We start from the raw sequence: 22,529 nt of genomic DNA on the forward strand, positions 1-22,529 counted from the left end.
AAAACCTCATGTGTGATATATACAGGGACTGAAGTGTCTAGTGCAGTTGCAACAACAGTCTCCCCTGACGGCTCAATCTGCTGGCCGCATCACTCTCAGAGGAGGATGACATTCTTTTGGAATTGGATTTAGTTTATTGTGAAACTATTGAACCCTTTAGAGGAGTTCCTGGTTCCTTTTCCACTCATAGCATGAAGCACAAAAGCAGAGGCACTACCAAAAGAATGCACACTTCTAGGTTATAGTTAAGCACTATAAGCTGCTATTAATACCTAGCCTTGTAAAGTAATAATGTGTCAAAGGAAGAAATGCCTGTGTCACCAACCTGAAATTAGCCAATCTCCTGCGCATGTGTCCCTCCATGGCCAGCAGCGGCTACACACACAGTGCTAAGACCCTAGCAGCGCTTTATTTTTTTTAAAACGTAAGCGTCACTCTATAAGTTTAAACTTAAAATGTAATACAGCATATCAAACTGCACCCAGTAAGAAACCTTATAATATATATAATCAATTTCAAACTGAAAACGTAAATATCATCACATATGCCAGATATGTTTCAATGATAGTTCATATTCAGCACAAATCCTGTTAATATAAAGTGCTGTAAATAATAAAGTGGCAAATGTTGCTAGTAGATCGTTCAAATTCACAGTAGTCCACCACCACACCTCCTGTGCAAATCCCTATAGGTTATGCAATTACCATAAAAACCTGGTTTAAAAGCACATCTCATATCACCGGAAGATCGATCGTATCGTTAGCTCTCACGTATAACGGGCATCGGACATATCTCTTCGGCTGTATAATAGTCAGTTTCCCAAAAGGTGTTTTGCACATATAAAGGAATGGAAAAACTACATAGCGTAATTCCGTTTGTATAAAAAGATTTATTTATATTAAAAACACTCATAAAATTGCGCACTCACAAAATAAACATCTTGAATAATGCATAAATTCAGACTCATAATCTGATCGGTATGGTCTAACCTTACACCACGGTCCGCGGTGTTCCCAGGAAGGGTAGACTATTCAACGGTCGTTCAATCAGGTAAGCTGCATGACTATCCTGACGCGTTTCAGTCATCACTTTCGTCAGAGGGCAATATTATTTAAGTTTTCAGTTTGAAATTGATTATATAATTTATAAGGTTTCTTACTGGGTGCAGTTTGATATTCTGTATTACATTTTAAATTTAAACTTAGAGTGACACTTACGTTTTAAAAATAATAAAGCGCTGCTAGGGTCTTAGTGTGGTTCACCATTGGTGACTACCTTGGGCTCCATTTTATAGGTTTCTTGATTAATATAGCAGCAGATACAATCTATGGTTTACCGTGCACGCTGAGGGAGTTGGATTTTTAGTTCTCTAATATCCTGCTCATACTTCTCTACACACACAGTGCTTTGACAACTTACTGCACATGTGGTCGGCGTCTGATGCCGTTAGCCCCGCACTAATTATGCCGCCCCATCTTTCAAAAGAAAGTGTTTTTAACAGTTGACATGGCGGCGGAGGGAGGTTAAAAACTACTGCTGAGCGGCCGCACAGTCTGTCATTTTTTTTTTTTTTTAAAGAACATGCTTTTGGCATATAAGTCCCCTGAAGGGGAAGATCCTAACATTTAGAGGCACAGGAGGAGAACCAGTCCCCTCTTTCTTACTGGAGGCGCTGCTTGTTGTTGCCGGAGGAGGAATGACAGCTTTTAAACACAGAGCTGTTTCCAGGAGGTGAGTGCTCAATACAGCCCCCAGTGTGACACATAGGCATGACAACATTATAACTTAAAATGAGAAATTCATAAGAAAATCTTCACTTACCTTGCCTTGCTGCAGGGTTATCTGAGATAAACCCAATCTTCCCCCTTCACGGTGGGCTCCGAAACCTTCAGGAACAGGGGAACCTAGAGGTTACCCACAATCCTGGACCTGCAACAGCACCCTGACAGTAACTATCTTATATTGTTTAATCACTTACCCACTGGGCACTTAACCAGTTCCCGACCAGCGCACACGATGTACATCAGCAGAATGGCACAGGCAGGCATATTGGCGTACAGGCATGTCCAATCTTTAATGCCGCCCTGTCATCGCAAGCATGCCGCTGGCGCCGCGCTCGTGTGCTGGTCAGGACCCCCGTGAGTCCGGTCGCGGGTCCTGCGGACTCAATCACCGTGGGCATACCCACGATCGTCTCACATGACGGCTGAACGGAGAGGTGCCGTTGTAAACAGCATCTCCCCATTCTGCCTAGCAACAAGTGATGCTGATCTCTGCTCCATGTGATTGGAGCAGAGATCAGTGTTCACTAAATGAAAGCCCAGCCCCCAACAGTTAGTAACACACCTCTAGGAACACTTAACCCCTACACTGCCACCCACTGGTTAACCCCTTCACTGTCAGTGTCATTTACACAGGAATCACTGCATTTGTATAGCAGTGATTGCTGTATAAATGACAATGGTCCCAAGAATGTATAAAAAAACCTAAATATTAATAAAAATGCCATAAAACTATCCCTTATTTTGTAAACACTATAACTTTTGCGCAAACCAATCAGTCGCTTATTGTGATTTTTTTTACCAAAAAGATGTAGAAGAATACGTATCGGCCTAAACTGAGGGGAAAACAATTTTTTTTATATATTTTTGGGGGATATTTATTATAGCAAAAAGTAAAAAATAATGCGTTTTTTTCAAAATTTTCGCTCTATTTTTGTTTATAGCTCAAAAAATAAAAAAACACAGGGGTAATCAAATACCACCGAAAGAAAGCTCCATTTGTGAGAAAAAAAGGACGTCAATTTTGTTTGGGAGCCACGTCGCGCGACCGCACAATTGTCAGTTAAATCGACGCAGTGCCAAATCGCAAACAGCGGTCTGGTCTTTGGCCAGCAAAATGGTCCGGGGCTGAAGTGGTTAAACCCCCTTCCTAACCAGACCAATTTTCAGCTTTCGGTGCTCTCACACTTTGAATGACAATTACTCATTTATGCAACACTGTACCCATATGAAATGTTTGTCCTTTTTTCACACAAATAGACTGAAAATTTGGTAAAAAAAAAGAAAATCTTTGTTTCTGTTCAAATTTATTGCAGAGTAATGGCAAAGTACTGGCGAGTATTGCACAGTATTTCAAAGTATTGAAGAGTTTGGCAGGGTACTGGCATAGTATGGGCACTGAGCAGCACTGTGGGCTGGATCTGTAGTGCCCACAGCACTGCAAACAATCTCTACCTCTCTCCTCTCACACTGTACCGATTGGTATATGACATAACGCCGGTTTGTTTACAAGTGATGCTCTGTCATCTGATGGACCGATCACGTGGTAAACAGCCGCTATTATTGGCCATTTACCATGACCTGGATGTTCCCAGGTAAGCGTGATTCTGTGAGGACATCCCACGGATGTCCACCCAGAATAAGCCGACTGCACTGTAGCCATCTTTCGGCTATGACCTGGTCAGCATGTCATTAAGTTATTGGTGGGATCTACCACCTGACAAACTGGGTCCAAATTGAAAATGCCTCTGTTGTTGCTGATTTAACATGCCTTCTCAGAGCTACATTCCTGACCCACCAGTCTTCCAGATACCCACTGGCCACTAAATGCTTCCTTGCAAATCTGGCAGTCTATTATTATTATACGTGATTTATATAGCACCAACAGTTTGTACAGCGCTTTACAAAATGTGCACAGACAGTATAGTTACAATACAAATCAATACAGGAGGGATCAGAGGGCCCTGTTCTTTAGAGCTTATAATCTAGAAGGGAGGGCCAAGTGATCTATTTCTAAAATCTTCTCAGGTAACACTGGCAGTTTATCATTTGATCCCGCTGGATTCTCTGAAGCTCATTCTATTTAACATGGACTTATTATGGTCAGCTGCTGGCATACACTCACTGGGTCACCTATATACAGACTCGACTTTGAAATTATTCAAGAAACTAGCATTGGTCTATGCAATCCTACAGAAGGATTTTTTATTTTATTTTTTATATCTTTGAATAAGGCACAGTCTTATATCCCTATGAACCATGACCCTCTGCTTAAAAATATATTGCAGCTCTATATTACTCCAGGCCCCAATTGTAAATTGATCTCTTCTCTTTATTGCTCTTTTGGTTCATCATCTCCCCCTGAATAAGTACCATCAATGCTACAGTGAGAATCTGATCTTGAAAATGTTATTTCCATGCAACAATGGGTTTCAGCCCTGACCTGGACGAAAAAGACTTCCCAAAGCCTCTCACACTGGGACTGTTAAAAAAAAATCCTGCATAAATGGTACCTAACAAAAGCTGGCCAAATGCTTTCCTCAAAAATATTCTGCACTACACTGGAGGAATTGTTGACACAAGGTTTTTATATCATAGATGGTGGAAGTGTCCAATTATCTTTTCTTTATGGAAACATGTTTTCCATTTTGTAACACAAAAAGACAAAAAAGGGGGGACTTATGGACTTTATAGGCACTGATATGAAAGACTGATTAGATAAATTAAATCAATATATTTGTATTTATACAAAAACACAAATAATTACAAAAATACAGGATTAAAAACAGAGGTGGAAAAAGTCATTTGTTACCTTAATCAGCATAAGATGTTACCATTTTTGTAGCGGGTTATATACTGTACTAAAAACAACCAAAGTATCAAACTTGGCTAGATAGCCATGATTTCTATATCACAAGCAAGAAAATGGTAGCCATCAACAATGGTATAATGCTGGTATTGATTCCGTGCCCGACATGTTTCACGTAATGAACAATGCTTCTTCTGGGGCTCAAATGACTAGTTTTTAAAAAGCAGAACAAACATACATAAATACATTAGGAAATACAAAAATATAGAATTACATAATATAGTTAATATCTGTCTGGACAGTACCAAAAGAGTGGCTCAGAGGTGCACGGTAAGGACTGTGACACCCGAGGAGTTGTTTACCTCATGTTATGTAAATGCTCTGCGTTTTATGTAGGTATAACTATTAGACAATTTCGGTCTCGCATTAAAGACCATGTGTACTTCTCCACAGGTGGCAAAATGGTGACGTCTATAAGTAGACATTTGGATCTTTACCACAAGTTTGACATTTCTGTCATATCTTTTATTGCCCTGGCTGTAGTCCCTCTAAACACGGCCTGTGACGCTGGATGGCCGCACAATGCTCAGAGCTATCCTGATGCAACGAAAGTCCCAACTCAATGGCAAATGCCCAGAAAACCCTTGTACATAAATTGCCTAGTGATAAGACAACAAATTATCAATTTAGTTGACACAAAAAATAAAATAAAAAATGAAATAAACAGTTTGAATAAAGTACAGCATTAGAGAAAATGAAAAAAAAAAACAGCATAGATATTCAAAGGAACCGTCTATATGACTGGGACTCGTTTATACCTGGGGCAAGTAATTCATTCAATCGCTCGATCCATAGGGTTTCTTTCCTCAAAATGAGTCTGTCCCAGTCGCCTCCACGTATATTTGGAGGGACTACAGCCAGGGCAATAAGATATGACAGAAATGTCAAACTTGTGGTAAAGATCCAAATGTCTACTTATAGACATCACCATTTTGCCACCTGTGGAGAAGTACACATGGTCTTTAATGCAAGACCAAAATTGTCTAATAGTTTTACCTAAATAAAACACAGAGCATTTACATAACATGAGGTAAACTACTCCTCGGGTGTCACAGTCCTTACCGTGCATGTCTGAGCCACTCTTTTGGTACTGTCCAGACAGATATTAACTATATTATGTAATTCTATATTTTTGTATTTCCTAATGTATTTATGTATGTTTTTTCGGCTTTTAAGAACTAGTCATTTGAGCCCCAGAAGAAGCGCTGTTCATTACGCGAAACATGTCGGGCACGGAATCAATACCAGCATTATACCGTTCTTGATGTCTACCATTTTCTTGCTTATGAAATAGAAATCATGGATATCTAGCCAAGTTTGATACGTTGGTTGTTTTTAGTACAGTATATAACCTGCTACAAAAATGGTAACATCTTATGCTGATCAAGGTTGGAGTAGCAAATTACTTCTTCCACCTCCATTTTTAATCCTGTATTTTTGTAATTATTTGTATGTTTTTGTATAAATACAAATATATTGATTTATCTAATCAGTCTTTCATATCAGTGCCTATAAAGTCCATAAGCCCCCCCTTTTTGTCTTACAATTGAATAGGATGTGACACTTTTTATTAAACATTTTTTAGGAGGGTTATCCACCATACCACTAGGTGCATTGATATATCCACCTGATATCTCTCCTTCCAATTTCTCTTATTTTTTTTTTTTCATTTTATTACTTGTGTGTGCCACAGCCACTGTCCCTCGTTCCAGCTTTAGCTTTTTTGGACTAGGCAATGAAAGTTAGCAACCTCACACCAGGCATTTCTTGTTGCATATGTTGACAGCTGCAGGACTGGAGATTGCTAGGGCCTGGAATCAGAAAAAAAGCCCTACCATCCTTTTGGTGGTGAATACTCTCAATGTGCATTTTACCTTTGGGAGAATGCCTGCTTATACACATCAAGAGTGGCACATAACCAATTGTAACTGGGACTGTTGGATTACAGACTCTAGATCTCTACTTTAACTTTATATTGATTATTTTGTCAGCTTACTCCTATACTTCACTAGATTAGCCTTGGTTATCTTTAATTTCATACAGCTTCCCTGTTACAGAGGAGGCAGAGTTCTCTATCATTTGATTCAACCCTTTAGTTCCTATATACACATAGCATCTTCTACAGGGGTATAAGCCACTTTGTTCAAAGGAAGGCAAATTGTTTTTCTCGGGGATGGAATCTACTATATTTCTAGTAATCCTATTTCTTAAAGTTGGAGCTTTTCTACATGTAAACTTTGGATGCTCAGGCAGTAAGCCCTTGAGGTGTTTGTCTGATCTTAGTATGGGCCAGTGCTCTTTGAAGATTTTTTCGATCTTCTTGTAATGCATATTATAATACAAAATAATCGACAATTTATTTCCATGATCATCACATTTATCTTCTATCAGTTGTGGTAGTATGGTACCGGACCAGTGTATGGACCCAGCATTTTCAACCAGGCGGGTTGAGGGGCTCCAGGGAGCTTGCAACGTTAGGAGGAAACTGACTTTTCAGTTTCCTCATTATTTACTAAAATCTGTTTTGGGATCTGGAGTCCGGGGATTTCGTAGTGATCCGGGTGAGATGAAATCCCCAGGCCTGGGTCCAGATTTTGGGATTCACCAGCACACTGACTGTCCTAAAAGAGGTCTTTGTGTAGATCTGTTGTTCTTTGATATGGATTTCAAGGGTTTTTTTTGCCCTATCAAACTCCCAACTTAGACAAATATTCTTTTCATTGACATTTCCATTTTTGATCTCCTTCCCACAAAGCATCATCAATGAACCACTTGTATTGCTTCAATCGGGCAGGTGTATTCAAATTTATTGCTTCTTTCTATTAGCACATGAAAAGGTTTGCTAAATGGCTTTTAAAAAGTACAAAGCGGAGGGGTCATTGTTAGCATTCCAACAGTACAAGGGATGCAAAGTGAGATGTAAGAATGCAATCAGGGTGGTTAAAAAAAAGACTATAGAGACAAAAACCTGAGGAGAGTAAAAATAATCCCAATACATTTTTTTAAATATATTAACAGTAAAAAGGCATTGGTTTGGCGAAGTGGTTAAACACATAGGTTTAACCACTTCGCTCCCAGGCCAATTTTGACATTTCTCTCCTACATTTAAAATTACAAATTTTTTTGCTAGAAAATTACATAGAACCCCCAAACATTATATATTTTTTTTTAGCAAAGACCCTAGAGAATACAATGGCGGTCGTTGCAACTTTTTATCTTGCACGGTATTTGCACAGCAATTTTTCGAACACATTTTCTTCAGAAAAAAAAAAAAAAACAGTTTCATGCTTAAAAAAAACAAAAAAAACCCAGTAAAGTTAGCCCAATTTTTTTGCATAATGTGAAAGAGGAGGATACGCCGAGTAAATAGATACCCAACATGTCATGCTTCAAAATTGCACGCGCTCGTGGAATGGCGCCAAACTTTAGTATTTAAAAATCCCCATAGGCGACGCTTTAAATTTTTTTACTGGTTACATGTTTTGGGGTACAGAGGAGGTCTAGAGCTAGAATTATTGCTCTTGCTCTAATGTTCGCGGCAATACCTCACATGTGTGGTTTGGACACCTTTTTCATATGTGGGCGGGACTTACGTATGCGTTCGCTTCTGTGTGCGAGCTCACGGGGACAGGGGCGCTTTACATTTTTTTATTGTTAATTTTATTTTTATTTTTTTAGTTTGACACAAAAAAAAAAAATGATGACTTTTATTCCTATTACAAGGAATGTAAACATCCCTTGGAATAGGAATATGGCACAATCGGACATATTTACAGTGAGATATGGGGGTCAATAAGACCCCATATCTCACCTCTAGGCTGGGAAGAATAAAATAATAATAATAAAAAAAACGATCCTGGCTTCCCTGCCAAATCGGCGTCGTTAATTTGAATACTGAGGCCGGGCGTGACGTCATAACATCGCGCCTGGCCTCCGAACGATCATAGAGACTCTGGGGACGATCTGGTCCACCGGAAATCTCTATGGTAACTGTGGGGGTGGCCCGGCGGATTCTGTCACCGACTCACCGATGGAAGCGGTGAGTCTGCACAAGCACCGGGGGGCGGAGGGGGTCTCAAGCAGCGTAACAACCACTATGATCGTTCTTATGGTGAAGGTAATCGACGGCTGAAAACACAGATATCTGAATGATGTCTGTGGCCTCAGACATCATTCAGATATAACCACCGAAAGCCCATGACGTCAATAGACGTAGTATGGGCGCCAAGTGGTTAATAAAGGACAGGGGAGGGAAGATGGTTACAGATGACAAGAAGGCAGCAGTGCTAAATGCTTTATTCTCCTCTGTCTTCACACAGGAACTGGAGGGGTATACTGACGACAGTATTGTTAGTAACACGTCACAGGATCAACCCCTGTGGCTAACAGAGGCTGGAGTCGGGAAAGGATTAGAGAAGCTAAACATAAATAAATCACCAGTACCAGATGGCTTACACCGAGAGTCAAAGATAACTCAGGTCATATCCAGACCACTATTCCTAATTTTCATGGACAGCATACTGACAGGATTTGTAACATCTGATTGGCGAAAGGACATGACTACATGAGCTCAGGAATACTTCCAACAATGCAAGTTACAGCTCTATCATGCAAAGAAGCAGCCATATCTGAACATGATCCAGAAATGCAACGGTCTTCTCTGGGCACAAGCTCATTTAAAATGGTCTGTTGCAAAGTACAAAACTGTTCTGTTGTCAAATCAAAATGTTACATTCTTTTTGCTAACCATCAATACTGATGAATATATCCAGGTTTAAGAGCAGCATATGCTCCCATCCAGACATCCTTTCAGGAAAGGCCTTGCATATGTCACCGGGACAATTCTAAACCACATACTGCATCTATGACAACATCATGGTTTTGTAGTATAGAAGAAACTGGCCTGCCTGCTGTTCAGACTTTCTTCAATTGAAAATATGTGGCACATCTTAAAATCGGAAAAGATAAAAAATAAATAAAAAAAACACAACAAAGACAATGCAGGACTGTTGAGCAGTTAGAATCCTATAACCGGCAAGAATGGGACATCATTTATATTCCAAAACTCCAGCAACTGGTCTCAGTTCCCAGATGTTTACAGAGAGGGGATGGTACACATGGCCCTGTCCCAACTTTTTGGAGACATGTTGCTGCCATCAATTTCAAAATTACCAGATTTTTTTCTTAAAATGGTACAGTTTCTCAGTTTAAACATCCAATATGTTTTCTATTGTGAATACAACATGGGTTTATGTGATTTGAAAGTTGTTGCATTATGTTTTTATGTAGATTTTACCCAGCATCCCAACTATCTTAGGGATTGGGTTTGTATTAGCAGATTTGGATACAACAACTTGAAGCCAAACTCCAGCTCACACATTACAATCAGTTACAGCAACAGTTTTTATTTTTATTTTGGGATAAAGGTTTACATGAATAAATAAAGTTACTCTGCACAGCTCAGTGAGAGCTGACTGGAGGGAAAGAACACATCCCTCTATCACACAGCAACAGAGCTGAGGCTGCCAATCACATGCTGTGTGCTGGAGCTCCCTCCCCGGTCAACTTTTTACCTCTTGGTGTCAGAAAAACTTATCATAAGTGACTAATGCAGATAGCAGAGGAACGAGGCAGCAAACAGAAATGACGCTTAGTGCTTTGGATTAAGACAAGTACACACTATAGAGGAATATGTTTTGTTAATGTAGCGCTAACCCCCAAAGGAGCTGCTGGTTTTATTTGGGCTTACCATTACCTCACCTGCTCGCCTCTCTGTCACAGGCGTCCCGTTGGAAAGTAGCCCAAATTATGTTGAATCCGACACTTAGTGCTTTTTTATAAACATTTATTCAGGATAAGCAAAAAACGTCCTTCAATAGAGGGTCAAAGGATAAAGGGGAAGTTCAGGCACCTAGTAATTGCGGGTTAGAGGTATTTGTCAGATCCAGAGGACAAACAGCTCCACAGACTGGATCCAGCAACCATCAGATAGACCCCCTCACTTGACCTAGCAGCCGATGAGATGCTCAACAAAGTTTCTGCCACAGACTTGTCAATAAAACAAAGGAATCTTGAGAGTTTTAAAGAACATACTGTACCGGTTTCTTTGAGCTGACCCGGCGATATCCGGGTTGCATCCTCCAACTGAGTTTCCAGGCTCCTCCAGAGACTCCAGCCTTGTGCACGGTTCTCTACATGAAATGCCCTCCCCTGCATCCTCCAGGTTTCTTGGCCTCTCCCCGCAGACGAGACAACACAGGACCACCCCTGGATCAGTAGGTTCCAAGTCATTTCTGGGCTTATCATCTCAATTCCAGAGCCTCGGGCCAGCTGGCCCTGAGGCGCAGGACCATGCAACAGGGACCCCAGGCCAGGAGGGCCATGAAGTCGGGATAGTGGACCCCGGAAAACAAACCACCAAAAAACAGCATCAATACCTTAAATACCCTCTCCCAGAATGCACAGCAGGGAAACCACTCCCAATGAGCTATTTCCGAGCAAGAGGTGGTATTCAATACATCCAGCCTGCTGCATTTCCACACTTACCGGCGGTGACAGTGACACCTACGGTCAAGTGGGAACCAGTGCAACCCAGCTGGACTGGCACAGAAAACAGATTTTTTTGAAAAAAAAAATAGCCTGAGCCAACTGCAGCTTTAGACAACTAAATTTGAAAAATAATAGTGTCTGCCCATTAGGAGCAGGGTGTTACATTAATATTTCTTGTCTCAGGTTTATAACAACTTTAAATTGATGGGTTTTGTTCTGCTTTTAAGAGTATTAAAACATTTATCAACACACAGACTAATTATGCTCACCTGTACAGCATCACATTATAAGGTAAAAATGTAGGCAGCAATTGCTTTATAATACGGATAGGAAGCCAAAGCATAAGGAGGACAATTGAGCCAAAGACGATCTGAAAAGGGAAATGCAAAATATTTAAAATCAGTGTATTATAAGAGCATTATTAAAAAAAAAAAAAAAAAAAAAATGCACAAATTAAAACAGTGAATCATAATTTTCAGATTGCATTCTTATAACATTAAAATGAAGCAAATAAGGTAAAAAGTAAAAATCAATGTGTTTGTGCGTGTGCTCGTAATCATTTTGGTTTTGTATATAATTTAAACGATTTACGTTATTATATTTATTTTTTATTAGGTAAAATTGCACATGAATAGTCTGCTTTTTTTCACTCAGCAAGTGCTTCATATTTTCTATAACAGTCTTTCTGGTCCAAACAAACTATTTGATTCACTAAGAGGTCTAGGTATAAAATATTTTTTTTTATTTTCAAAAAAGTTTATTAAAGCGATAAATAGAAAACAGTGTCAGCAAAAAGGAACAGATGACATATACATAATAAGCAGTTGGATGACAAGATTGTAATAAAGTGGTAAACAGACCATAGGACTCTACAGACCAAACAAAAAATATAAACATTAGTGTAGATCTTACATCCAACAAAAGACTGCAAGAAAGAGAAAAGATAAAATATTCAATGTTCTGACCTTCATATCTAAAATGTATAAGAATAGACTATACAAAGAAAGAGAGGAGAAAAGTTCAGAAAGGAAATAAAAAAAAAGAAAAAATTGCAGATAGCCAAGAGAAAAAACCCAAGGTATGATCATTTTAGTAATCGGAATAGGAACCATGGGTTCCACTTTAGGTCATATATATGAGTCGTGTCCTGCAGAGTATGGAAAATCTTTTCAGTCAGCATTACTTGATCAATGCGTGAGAGAACTTGAGATAAAGGGATCGACGGGGACTTCCAATGAAGTGCTATAGTCCATAGCATAGAGACACATATGGAGTGAACGAGCCTTACTAAGTGTTTTGGGGTGTCAGGCGGGGTTTGGAAGAGAAGACAGTGGTGATAAGTGAGGGACAATGCCCGACCAGCGAGCTTGTCCATCAGTCTTAAAACCTCTAGCCAGACTGGACAAATTAAACCACAGTCCCAAAAGATGTGAACAAAGGTGCCCAGGTGATTGCAACCTCTAAAACAATTGGGGGATGTATGGGCATAAATCTGGTGCAAATGTACCGGAGTGTAGTACCATCTGGTGATTACTTTAATAGCCGTTTCCCTGATTGTTAAGGATCTGGTGCATTTACGCATATTGTCCCATCCCTCTTCCCAGTCTACAACACCGGTCCCCAGCGCCAACTCCTTTTCCCATTGTGATCTATACCGCAAAGTCTGATCCACAGTATGTCCTTCAAGCGCTTTGTAGATCAGGGAAATCAGGCCTTTTTGGCGTGGGAAGTTAAAACATAAATCCTCAAAGATGGTGAGTTGGGTCTGGGACCGGAGTCTGTAATAGGAGAGAAAGAAGTGGCGGATTTGTAGGTATCTGAAACTTTCTCCGTCCGGGAGTTGGTGCTGGGTCTGTAATATCGAGAAGGGAATGAAGTCAGAACCCGACACAAAGTCCTTTAACTGAGTAAGTTTACATTGAACCCACAATCCGAAAGATTCAGTATGGAGATAGGCTGGGGGGAACCTAGGATCACCCAGGAAAGAGGCGCCTATAGAGCTCTCCGAGGTGAGGTTGTATTTGTGTTTGTAGCAGTGCCACAGTAGTAGACTGTCCGCAACTATAATATTAAGCGTGTATAAAGTAGAGTGAGGTCGATGCGTTGACCACATAAGGCCAGGGAGATAAAAGGGCGTTATCGAATCACTCTCAAACCTCACCCAAGGGACTCTGGAGTTAGGGATCGACCACTGTGCTTGTTGCGTAAATCTGCAGGTAAGATAATACAACCAAATTTGAGGAACCCCCAGGCCTCCACTTCTCATAGAGCTGTACAGGACCCCCTTAGCAAACCTGGGCGATCAATTATTCCAAATGAATCTGTTGAAATGGGATTGAAGGTTGAGGAGAAAAGATTTGGAGAGCTTAACCGGTAGGGAGCGAAACAGATATAACAGCCTGGGGAGGATGACCATTTTGAGCGCTGTGATTCTTCCTATAAAGGGGATATGTAAAGAGAGCCAGCTTTTAATAGTATTTTTAAGTTTACTAATCAATGGGGGGTAATTAACCCCAAAGAGATCACGGAAATTCCCAGGCAGTCCTACACCCAAGTAGGGAATGTGGGAAGTGGCCCAAGAAAAGGAGTAGTTTTGTTTAATAAGGGCTAAATCAGTGGGAGCAAAACCTATAGGAAGGGCCACAGATTTGGAGACATTAATGGAAAGACCAGAGACCTTCGCAAAGTGCGACAGTGTTAGAAAAAGGTTGGGAAGTGAAACATGAGAATTGGTTATAAACATCAGAACATCATCCGCATACATGCAAAATTTGTACATTTTGTCACCCTTAGTGTAACCAGCAATGTCAGGATGTCTCAAAAGAGCAATCGCGAGGGGTTCTAGGGCTAAAGCGAAGATTAAAGGGGAAAGGGGACACCCTTGTCTAATGCCTCTACCTATTGGGAAGAATTCGGAAGTAACAGCCAGGTAGCTTAATGCGGGTCATAGGGTTATCGTAAAGGGCTTTGAAACCTACACGGAATTTACCTTGAAATCCCATGCGTGGCAGAAGTGTGTTGATGTAATCCCATGTAACACTGTCAAACGCCTTCTGTATGTCTAGGCTTAACAGGAGGAGCTTGCGGGAAAATAGGTTGGCGTCTTGGATAACGTCTGTTGCTAAGCGGATGTTGTCTGTTATGAAGCGATGTGGGATAAATCCAGATTGGAAGGGGGAAATCAAGGAGGGGATAAACTTTGCCAGTCTGTCAGCTAAAACTCTACTAAATATTTTGATATCGTTATTTATAACCGAGATAGGCCTACAATTTTGGGGTAAATTATGATTCTTATTGGGTTTCGGGATTAGTGACATGTTGGCTAACAACATTTCCTCTGGGAAGCTATTGCCAAGTAGGATTGAGTTAAAGAGGTGTACCATTCTAGGGGCTAGGATCATGGAGTATTTTTTGTAATAAAGGGCCGAAAAGCCATCCGGGCCTGGGGCAGAACCCATTTTCAGTGATTTGATGACCCCTAAGAGTTCCGGGATTGTGATAGGGGCATTGAGTTCTTCAAGTTGCGAGGTGGAAAGTGTTGGGAGGGGGATGTCATAAAGCCAGGACAGGTCTTCAGGGGAGGGGAGAGTGTGGGGGGGGGGGGGCTCTAAGAGTTTGGTATAGAATTGCTCAAAGATTTTGAGTACCTCCTTGGGATGTGAAGATACAAATCCGTCTTTATTAGACAGCCGGTATAAATGAGGAGGGCGAATCGAGTTAGACAATCTCCTAGCAAACATAGTCGATGCTGAGTTATTGAATAATAAACAGTGGGCTTTAGTCCAACGTAGTGTCTTTTCTACCTTGGACGACAACAGGGAGTCTAGTTCTAGGCGTTTTTGTTCGATGGAATGTCTGGTAGAATCCAAGTGTAACAAAGACGTATTTTTATATAATTAATCCCTGGTTAACTCCACTAGTCTGAGTCTATTGGACTTGTTACGGGCAGCAGAAATACTAATAATTTTCCCTCTGATGACAGCTTTATGTGCCGTCCAGAGAAGTGAGGGCTGAATATCTGGGCGGGCGTTCAGAGAAAAATAGTCTTCCAGAGATTGGGCCAATTGGGAATCTACCGCTGGGTCAGAGAGAATGGACTCATTCAATCTCCAGGAATGGGGCGTGGGGGCGAGCCTAATAAACCCCGTAGTGAAGGATGTAACCTGATGGTCTGACCATACACAGGGGTGGGTGGAGGCCTCTAAAGAATTAGTAAGTATGACTGGAGAAGTGTATATGTAGTCTAATCTCGCATAACTGTTATGAGGATGAGAGAAAAAGGTGAACTCTCTGCAACCCACATTATGTGCCCTCCAGGTGTCAGTGAGTTGCAGATCCCGTAAGCCACCAGTGAGAGATTTCGGGAATGCTCTAGATGTGACCGTAGTCGACGAGCGGTCTAGAGTGGCGTTGGCTACTGAGTTAAAGTCACCACCTATGATCATATGAGGGGAGTGGTGTTGTGCCAATTTCTCAAAAAATGATCTAAAAAAGGTTGCTGAGCCGTCATTGGGTGCATAAACACTGGCTATAGTAAGTTCCCTGTTGTGGACAATCCCTTTCACAATCATATAACGACTTTCAGGGTCCCTGAATATTTGCTTAACCTCCATCGGGAGGGAAGAGTGGAGGAGTATGGCGGCACCCCTGGTCTTGGACGAGTGGAACGAGTAAAAAGCTTGAGGGAAATCTTTATGGAAAAATTTGGGATGAGAGGAGCGGGAGAAATGTGTTTCTTGGAGAAGAAGGATTTTAGCTCCAAGTTGTTTATAAAAGGTAAAGGCTTTGCGCCGCTTGGAAGGGGAGTTAAATCCTTTAACGTTATGTGAAATACATGTTATTGCCATGGTATATGAGAAAATACGTAGATAGTTGGGGGATCAGATCCGATGGAGGGGGGGAGGGGGAAGTCACAAATGAACACTCGTCCCGTCAAGTCCAAGAATGTCAGGGGAACCCTCACAGCATCTCCCAGAGTCCCCAGGAATAGGGTACAATGCAGTAACACTAAGAGTAAAGTTAGATCACAGAACCCGAGTATAAAAAAAAAACATATGCTGTAGAAGAATCATAGGATTTGAAAAATGATCGACCTATAGAAGAGAGAACCAAAAAACATAGAAAAATAAAACATTTGAAAAAACAATCCCAGCCTCTGACATAGGCCTGAGAAACAACATTAACCTCCTTAGCGGTAATCCCGAGTCTGGCTCGGGTTGGGAATTTCATTACAATAGCGGTAACCCCGAGCCAGACTCGGGCTTGCACCGCTCGATGCAGGGGAGGACACAGGTAACGTTACTTACCTTGTCCCCTGGATCCAGCGATGTCCGCTGCTCTGTGTGATCGAGCCGTCCTGCGCTCGATTCACAGTGCCGAATGCCGCCGAGCTCCGTTCCCTGCGACGTTACGACGCACGGGAGCGGAGAACGGCGGCAAATTCAAAAATGTAAAAAGACACAAAACACACACAGCACTGTAATCTTACAGATTACAGTGCTGTAGTAAAAAATACACACCCCCTTTGTCCCTAGTGGTCTGTGCAATGCCCTGCATGCACTTTTATATTATAAATACTGTTTTTTACTGCTTGGAATTTGGAGATTGTCCATAGCAACCAAAACATGTCCCTTTTTCATTTTTTTTTGGATTTGATTACATTATTGAATAATTTTTATTATTCTTTATTATATTATAAACTTTATCATACCCGGGATGTCTGCTAGACTCTGGTTTGAAGAGATTTCAGAGCGTTATTCCTAAGAATTACAGGACTACAAAATAAAAGCCAGATTTCCATGCAAAAAAATTGTACTGCTTTCAGCACCTTATTCCAGACTGAATCATACCGCCAGGGAGGTTAATGATAGATGTGGTAGCGTGTGGGAGAGAGTTCCCACACCGAAGGGAAAGTCGTATACCGAGACAACTAGGTCTCGCGCCCAGTAGGGTTGCGCAATGGTAGGGAGCACCCACCAGAGAAGCAACCAACCACTGGAAGGGGGAGCCATAATACAGCTCCTAGGGACTTGTAAAATTCCAGAGGAGTGGGCAGAAGACCGTAGAAAACATATGTTCCTCCTCCCTCTCTCCCCCCCTTCCCCAAGAAAAGTGGATGGGAAGAGAGAGAGGGAAAAAAAAAGCTACTCTCGAAAAAACAAACAAAAAGCATAGTGTGTATGTCCTCTGGGAGTCAATGTTAACCGCATATAGAACCTCAAGATGAGCCGGAGTAAGGTACCATTAACAAGGGCTATCTTCCACCCGGTCCCCAACATCATACCGGATCCTACGTCTGTCTCTCCTGGTAGGGGGTTTTTGCCATATAGGTGTAGCTCTGGGAGTGGAGGGTAGTCTGCGAATCGCAGAGGCATCCAATAAGCCAAGTTTTACCAGGATTTCTTGACCCTCCAGGACGGAGGTGGCGGAGTACGTCGTGCCATTATGGGGGATCACCAGACGAAACGGGAATCCCCACCGGTATCTGATACGGGCCAATTGCAAGACAGTGGTAATCTCCTTCAAGTTCCTTCTCCTCTCCAAAGTCGCCGGTGCAATATCAGGAAAAATCTGGATAGAGTGGTCATCAAGGGTTATCCTCTGCTTGTTGCGGGCTGCTCTCAATATTTCTTCCTTAACTAGAAAATCCTTCATGCAAAGGATGATATCCCTAGGAGGCTTGTCCTCCGGGGGTTTGGGGCGAAGAGCCCTATGAATACGATCACATTTGAACATGGTGGAATCATGGTCAGGAAGCAAGGATTTAAACAACCTAATCACCACAGGGATGAGCTCAGATTCAGACTCAGGAATTCCACGGAGGCGCAGATTATTGCGCCTGTTTCTGTTGTCAAGGTCTTCGATCTGAGTCTGCAGCAGCTGGACCGTAGAGGATAGTGCTAAGGTCATTATGAGCAATCGCCAACTCATCATGCTTAGTCTCTAACCTCTCCGTCCTCGCGCCCAGGGCAGAGATTTCTTGTGAAAGTGCATGTGAAGTCTTTTGTAGTTCTGATTGGAATTTAGATGCCAACCTGTTGTACATGGATTCCAGACTTTCCTCTAGGTCCGCTTTAGAGAGGGTGCTAGGGCACTCACTATTCGACGATGGAGCAAGTGAGGATGGACCTGGCGAACGTGGAGAGGTGGCGGGACCCGGGGAGAGGCCGCCTCTGACGGCTCCATCCTGCTCCATGCTAGATTGCTCCTGGGAACGGAGAAGATACTGTGTGAGGGTCTTTTGAGCGATGCCCCGTGCTTTTTTTTTCTTCGCCGGCATGCACCAAGGTTCTGCGGGTTAAGGGGTGATGTAAGAAAAGAGAGTGAATCGTGGTGTTAACGGCCCTTGGGGATAGGCAGAAGTCCCGGACGGAGCAGATCTAGCAACTCAAACGTCCATCCTGTACCTAGCCGCGTATGCGGCCTCTGTGGAGGGGGGTGAGCTGAAGTGGGTGTAGAAAGATGGCTGCTGGCTTTCTATCTGTGGGCTTGCTGGGATGTGTTGTCCCACAGACTAGTCCCGAGCTGTAAATGACCCAGGACCTGTAGTGACGGGTGGAGGGGGGTACTCCCCAGGATATATGCACCAGTGGGAGTCAGGGTGCTAGACAGCAGTTGACAACGGGGGGGGGGGGGGGGGGCATTGCTGTACTCACTGTGAGCTCAGGAGGTTGTGTGGTGAGGCTGTAGGCCAGAGGCGCAGCCTGTGCTCCAGTAAATGCAGGTCGCGGCCGGAAACTTGCCAGTGGTGGTCCTTGGTGTCTCAGGGCCCGTCCGGGTGCCGCTCTCCTCAACTTCGGGAGGTGATCTCCAGCTGTGCTGCGCATATGGCGGTGAGACGCGGCGCAGGGAGGCTCATCCGAGGGCCCCAAGATGGCGCCTGCTGACACTCCGAGCCTCGTGGCGGTGATCTACGGTGAAAAGGGCTCCGGCTGCACGAGTGACACCGGAGAATGCTGCACTGCGTCTGCGGCCCCCGGGAAGGATGGTGCTTCGGGAGGTAGGTTCAGGCTCCGGATCTGGAGAGGGAGTTTTGCGACCGGCCTAGGGTGTACCAAGATGGCCGCCGGCGTACACCCGGGGTCCCTAGGCTCTGATCGCCGCCTTGCCTGCCGCCAACTAACCACAGTCCCCTGGTCTCAGGTGGAGTTGTCCTCCGGTGTGTGCGGTGGGTGGATGGCCTGCTGATGGCCGCTGTACTGGTGTCCGGGAGCAACGGAATGGAGGTAGGCCGCAAGATGGCGGCGATGGGTCTCCTGCTACGTCCGCGGCCTCCAGCTGGTCCGGAGCATGTAGAGGCGCCGAGGTTGAGCGAAAACGTCCGCAATATGTAGCGGGCGACTCCAGTAACAAGGATGGGTGGGTTGGGAGCCTTTTAGAGAAGCCCCGATCGCAGATGGAGGTGGATGGAGAGAGGTATCCGTGGAGCTCCTCTCGAATGCGTCCTTCCTCCTTGGCTTCCGGTTCCGCCCCCCAGTATAAAATATTTTGTTTGGAAATGTCTCAACTTTTATGCAAGTGTAACAATATACTACACATAACGTTTGCAATATTGTGTTATGGATTCTCCATAGACTCTACACAGTGCAGAAGTCTCCATTGTATTATTTCTCCCCTGCTGGTCAAATTGTTCTTAGCCTATACGGTTATTCTGCGTACACACAGTCAGAATTGCCGCCAGCAAAAGACCGATGTGAGCTTTTGGTCGGAAAATGCAACCGTGTGTATGCTCCATCGGACTTTTGCTGGCAGAGGATTGAGAGCAGGTTCTCTATTTTGTGGTAGGAAAAAGTTCCTATCTGAAAATGTATTTGTGTGTATGCAATTCCGACGTGCAAAAAATCGCGCATGCTCAGATTCAAGTATGAAATGAAAGTGCTCAGTCTGGTAAAACTACCGTTCATAATACACATAGCACATTCGTCACACTGCAAATTATTAGATCTTTTAACACAGCACATTCTTTAGTTCTTTATAATGCTAGAATAATTAATTTGTTTTTCTGCTAATATTCACACAGAGTTCTCACAACATTATTTCTTTATTATTTCTCGTGATCTTCTGAATAATCTTATTTTTTATTTTTTTTTTTATTTTTATTTAAGCCAGATCTTCATAATAATGTTTAGAATTATTTTTTTTATAGTATTTATTATTTTTTTTTTATCAAGAGCTCCTGTTTTTTTTGGGGGATTATTTCCAGTGATCTCCATTTTGTATTGTTTTTTTGTATCGAGTTTACACAACATTATCTTGTATTTTTAAAGGTCAAGGAGGTGGGTGTTGGTGTCCCTTGTTAATTAGACATTGTATTTTGGAAATGTAAATGCCTACTCACAAACAAACTGTCCTATTTGAAGAAAAACACATAGGCAAGTGTTTCCAAAAACAAAATCTCCATTTATTCTGGCTCATAACAACAAAATCAAGAGGAAGGCAATGCTGGAGAAACTGCTGGAATTTGCGAAACCTTTGGCCCTCATGGCAGACATCAACTATTTGGAAATAAAAATCGGTAGCTTGAGAAATCCATATAATGGGGAGCACAATCTGGTCCAGGACTCCCAGAGATCAGGAACAGCAGCAGATGACATATATGTCCCCAGGCCGTGGTACTACAAGAGGCTGCGTTTTCTGTCAGACCAGACTGAACTCAGGACATCACTTTCATGTCTTCCTTGCAGCCTTTCCTCCACGCTTCCCTGCAGCCTTCCTTGGAGGCTGTGGCTCTGGAGGTGGACTTGTGGCAGGAGGAGGAGGATGGGCGAGCGCACACAAGTGTACGTCATCAGTCATTTGTCCCCTCAAACCCTTATGAATGGCCTTAAAAAAAAATTCTCACAGTTGGCCCTCCTCCATTTGCAGCAATTCGGCAGCTATATAGTAGCCATAGGCCTCTTCAGCATGGGGGGGGGGGGTTCAGGGCCACATTAGCCTCCTTAATGAGGCCCAGTGCTGCCTCCACATTACTCCTCTTACTGGACCTGGTTTAATGGCGGAGGGGAGGGACCTGGGATTGGGTGAGGCTACTGGGCCCCGCCACCTCCTGGCTGACACTTAATCCTGCCCCCTCCTGTCTGCCACATTCCAGAGCCTTGTCCTGGCTAAGGTCTTTCGATGTATGAAAAAGGATCATCGTTTTAGTTTTTTCTTCGCCAATCACACACAATTTTCAGCTTATGACTGTTGCAAATTGAATGTTAATAAATAGAAAAGACTATTATTCTGAACCCAGCATTTTTCATTCTTGTCACAATCATTTTTGGCTCCTATGGTCTATTGATATGTCAAACACTTTTTTTTTTAAATCATTCATTTGTTATCAATTAAAACACCTAGTTAACAACAATAATTTTCAGACAATAAATATGTTAAATACTATACCTAGCTCCAGCTGGGCTCCTCAACTTCTTCCAGAATGGAAGGCCCAGGTTTGTCCTCAGAAGCCTCAGCTGGAGTTGAGGAAAGGGTGGATGGAAGGGTCGAAATAGATTTCCTGGCTTCCACCCGGTCTTCCAGAAACTGTATCCTGTTGTAGTACCACAGACTGGGTACATACACATCCTCTGCTGCTGCTCCTGATCTCATGGAAGCCAGGATCTTATCATGCTCTTTCCTATATGTGCTTCTCAAGCTACCAATTTTCTTCTCCACAAACTCTATGTTTGTGTCAGGGATCTGCGTCTTCACAAATTTCAGCAGTTTCTCCAGCAATGCCTTCCTAGCTGGTATATTGCAATATAAGGGGTTTTTAAACTTCCACAAATTGCACATATCCCTGTATTTGTCTATGAACTGGCCCATGAATTCAGGGTCTTTGAGATGTTTCATATTTGCAAAAAGACAAAACACAAGACCAAAACACTAATATCAGGCTAAACTCTCCTAATCTTATCCCAATATAGGCCTCAATCTAGAATCAGTATAGGCCACTGATTTCCCAAGTTAAAATGTTACCTTCGTTATAATGTACTTGCTCTTCCTCCACTCTTACGCACACTCGAAAGTACAACTCACACGTGTTAGCTTTATATACACTGCGCATGCGTGAAACTCTGCCCACCCCTGACATTCTTTCTAGAACATTCCCCGCCCCTTCTCTTTCGGCGCAGTGGGAGATGACATGGTGGAGACACAGCAGGTGCATAATAGCAGTAACGACGAGGAAAGCCCAAAGCCAGAAACATCCCGATCCCCAGAGAGAAGATATAAGGCCTCAAATATGTCCTTTGGTGAGATGGTGGACATATTGAAGAGGACTGACTATGATGGGAAGTATGCACCTTACCTAAACCCAAATGTAAGAAAGACCAAGATCATGACTAAAACTG

General features: G+C 42.7%; 1 protein-coding gene across 6 annotated transcripts in view; it reads right to left on the reverse strand.

Moving 5' to 3' along the window:
• The window catches only part of MARCHF6 (membrane associated ring-CH-type finger 6), a 1,566,402-nt gene that overhangs the window by 486,629 nt on the left and 1,057,244 nt on the right, over window positions 1–22,529 (reverse strand). For all 6 annotated transcript variants that reach the window (XM_077491957.1, XM_077491954.1, XM_077491953.1 and 3 more), the window contains one exon: window positions 11,469–11,569. In XM_077491957.1, coding sequence (XP_077348083.1) covers window positions 11,469–11,569 — 101 coding nt within the window. The remainder of the gene's footprint in view (window positions 1–11,468; window positions 11,570–22,529) is intronic.

Source organism: Lithobates pipiens, unplaced genomic scaffold, assembly GCF_037356315.1.
Source record: "Lithobates pipiens isolate NorthernLeopardFrog02 unplaced genomic scaffold, aLitPip1_a1.2 Scaffold_19, whole genome shotgun sequence".
NCBI lineage: Eukaryota > Metazoa > Chordata > Amphibia > Anura > Ranidae > Lithobates > Lithobates pipiens.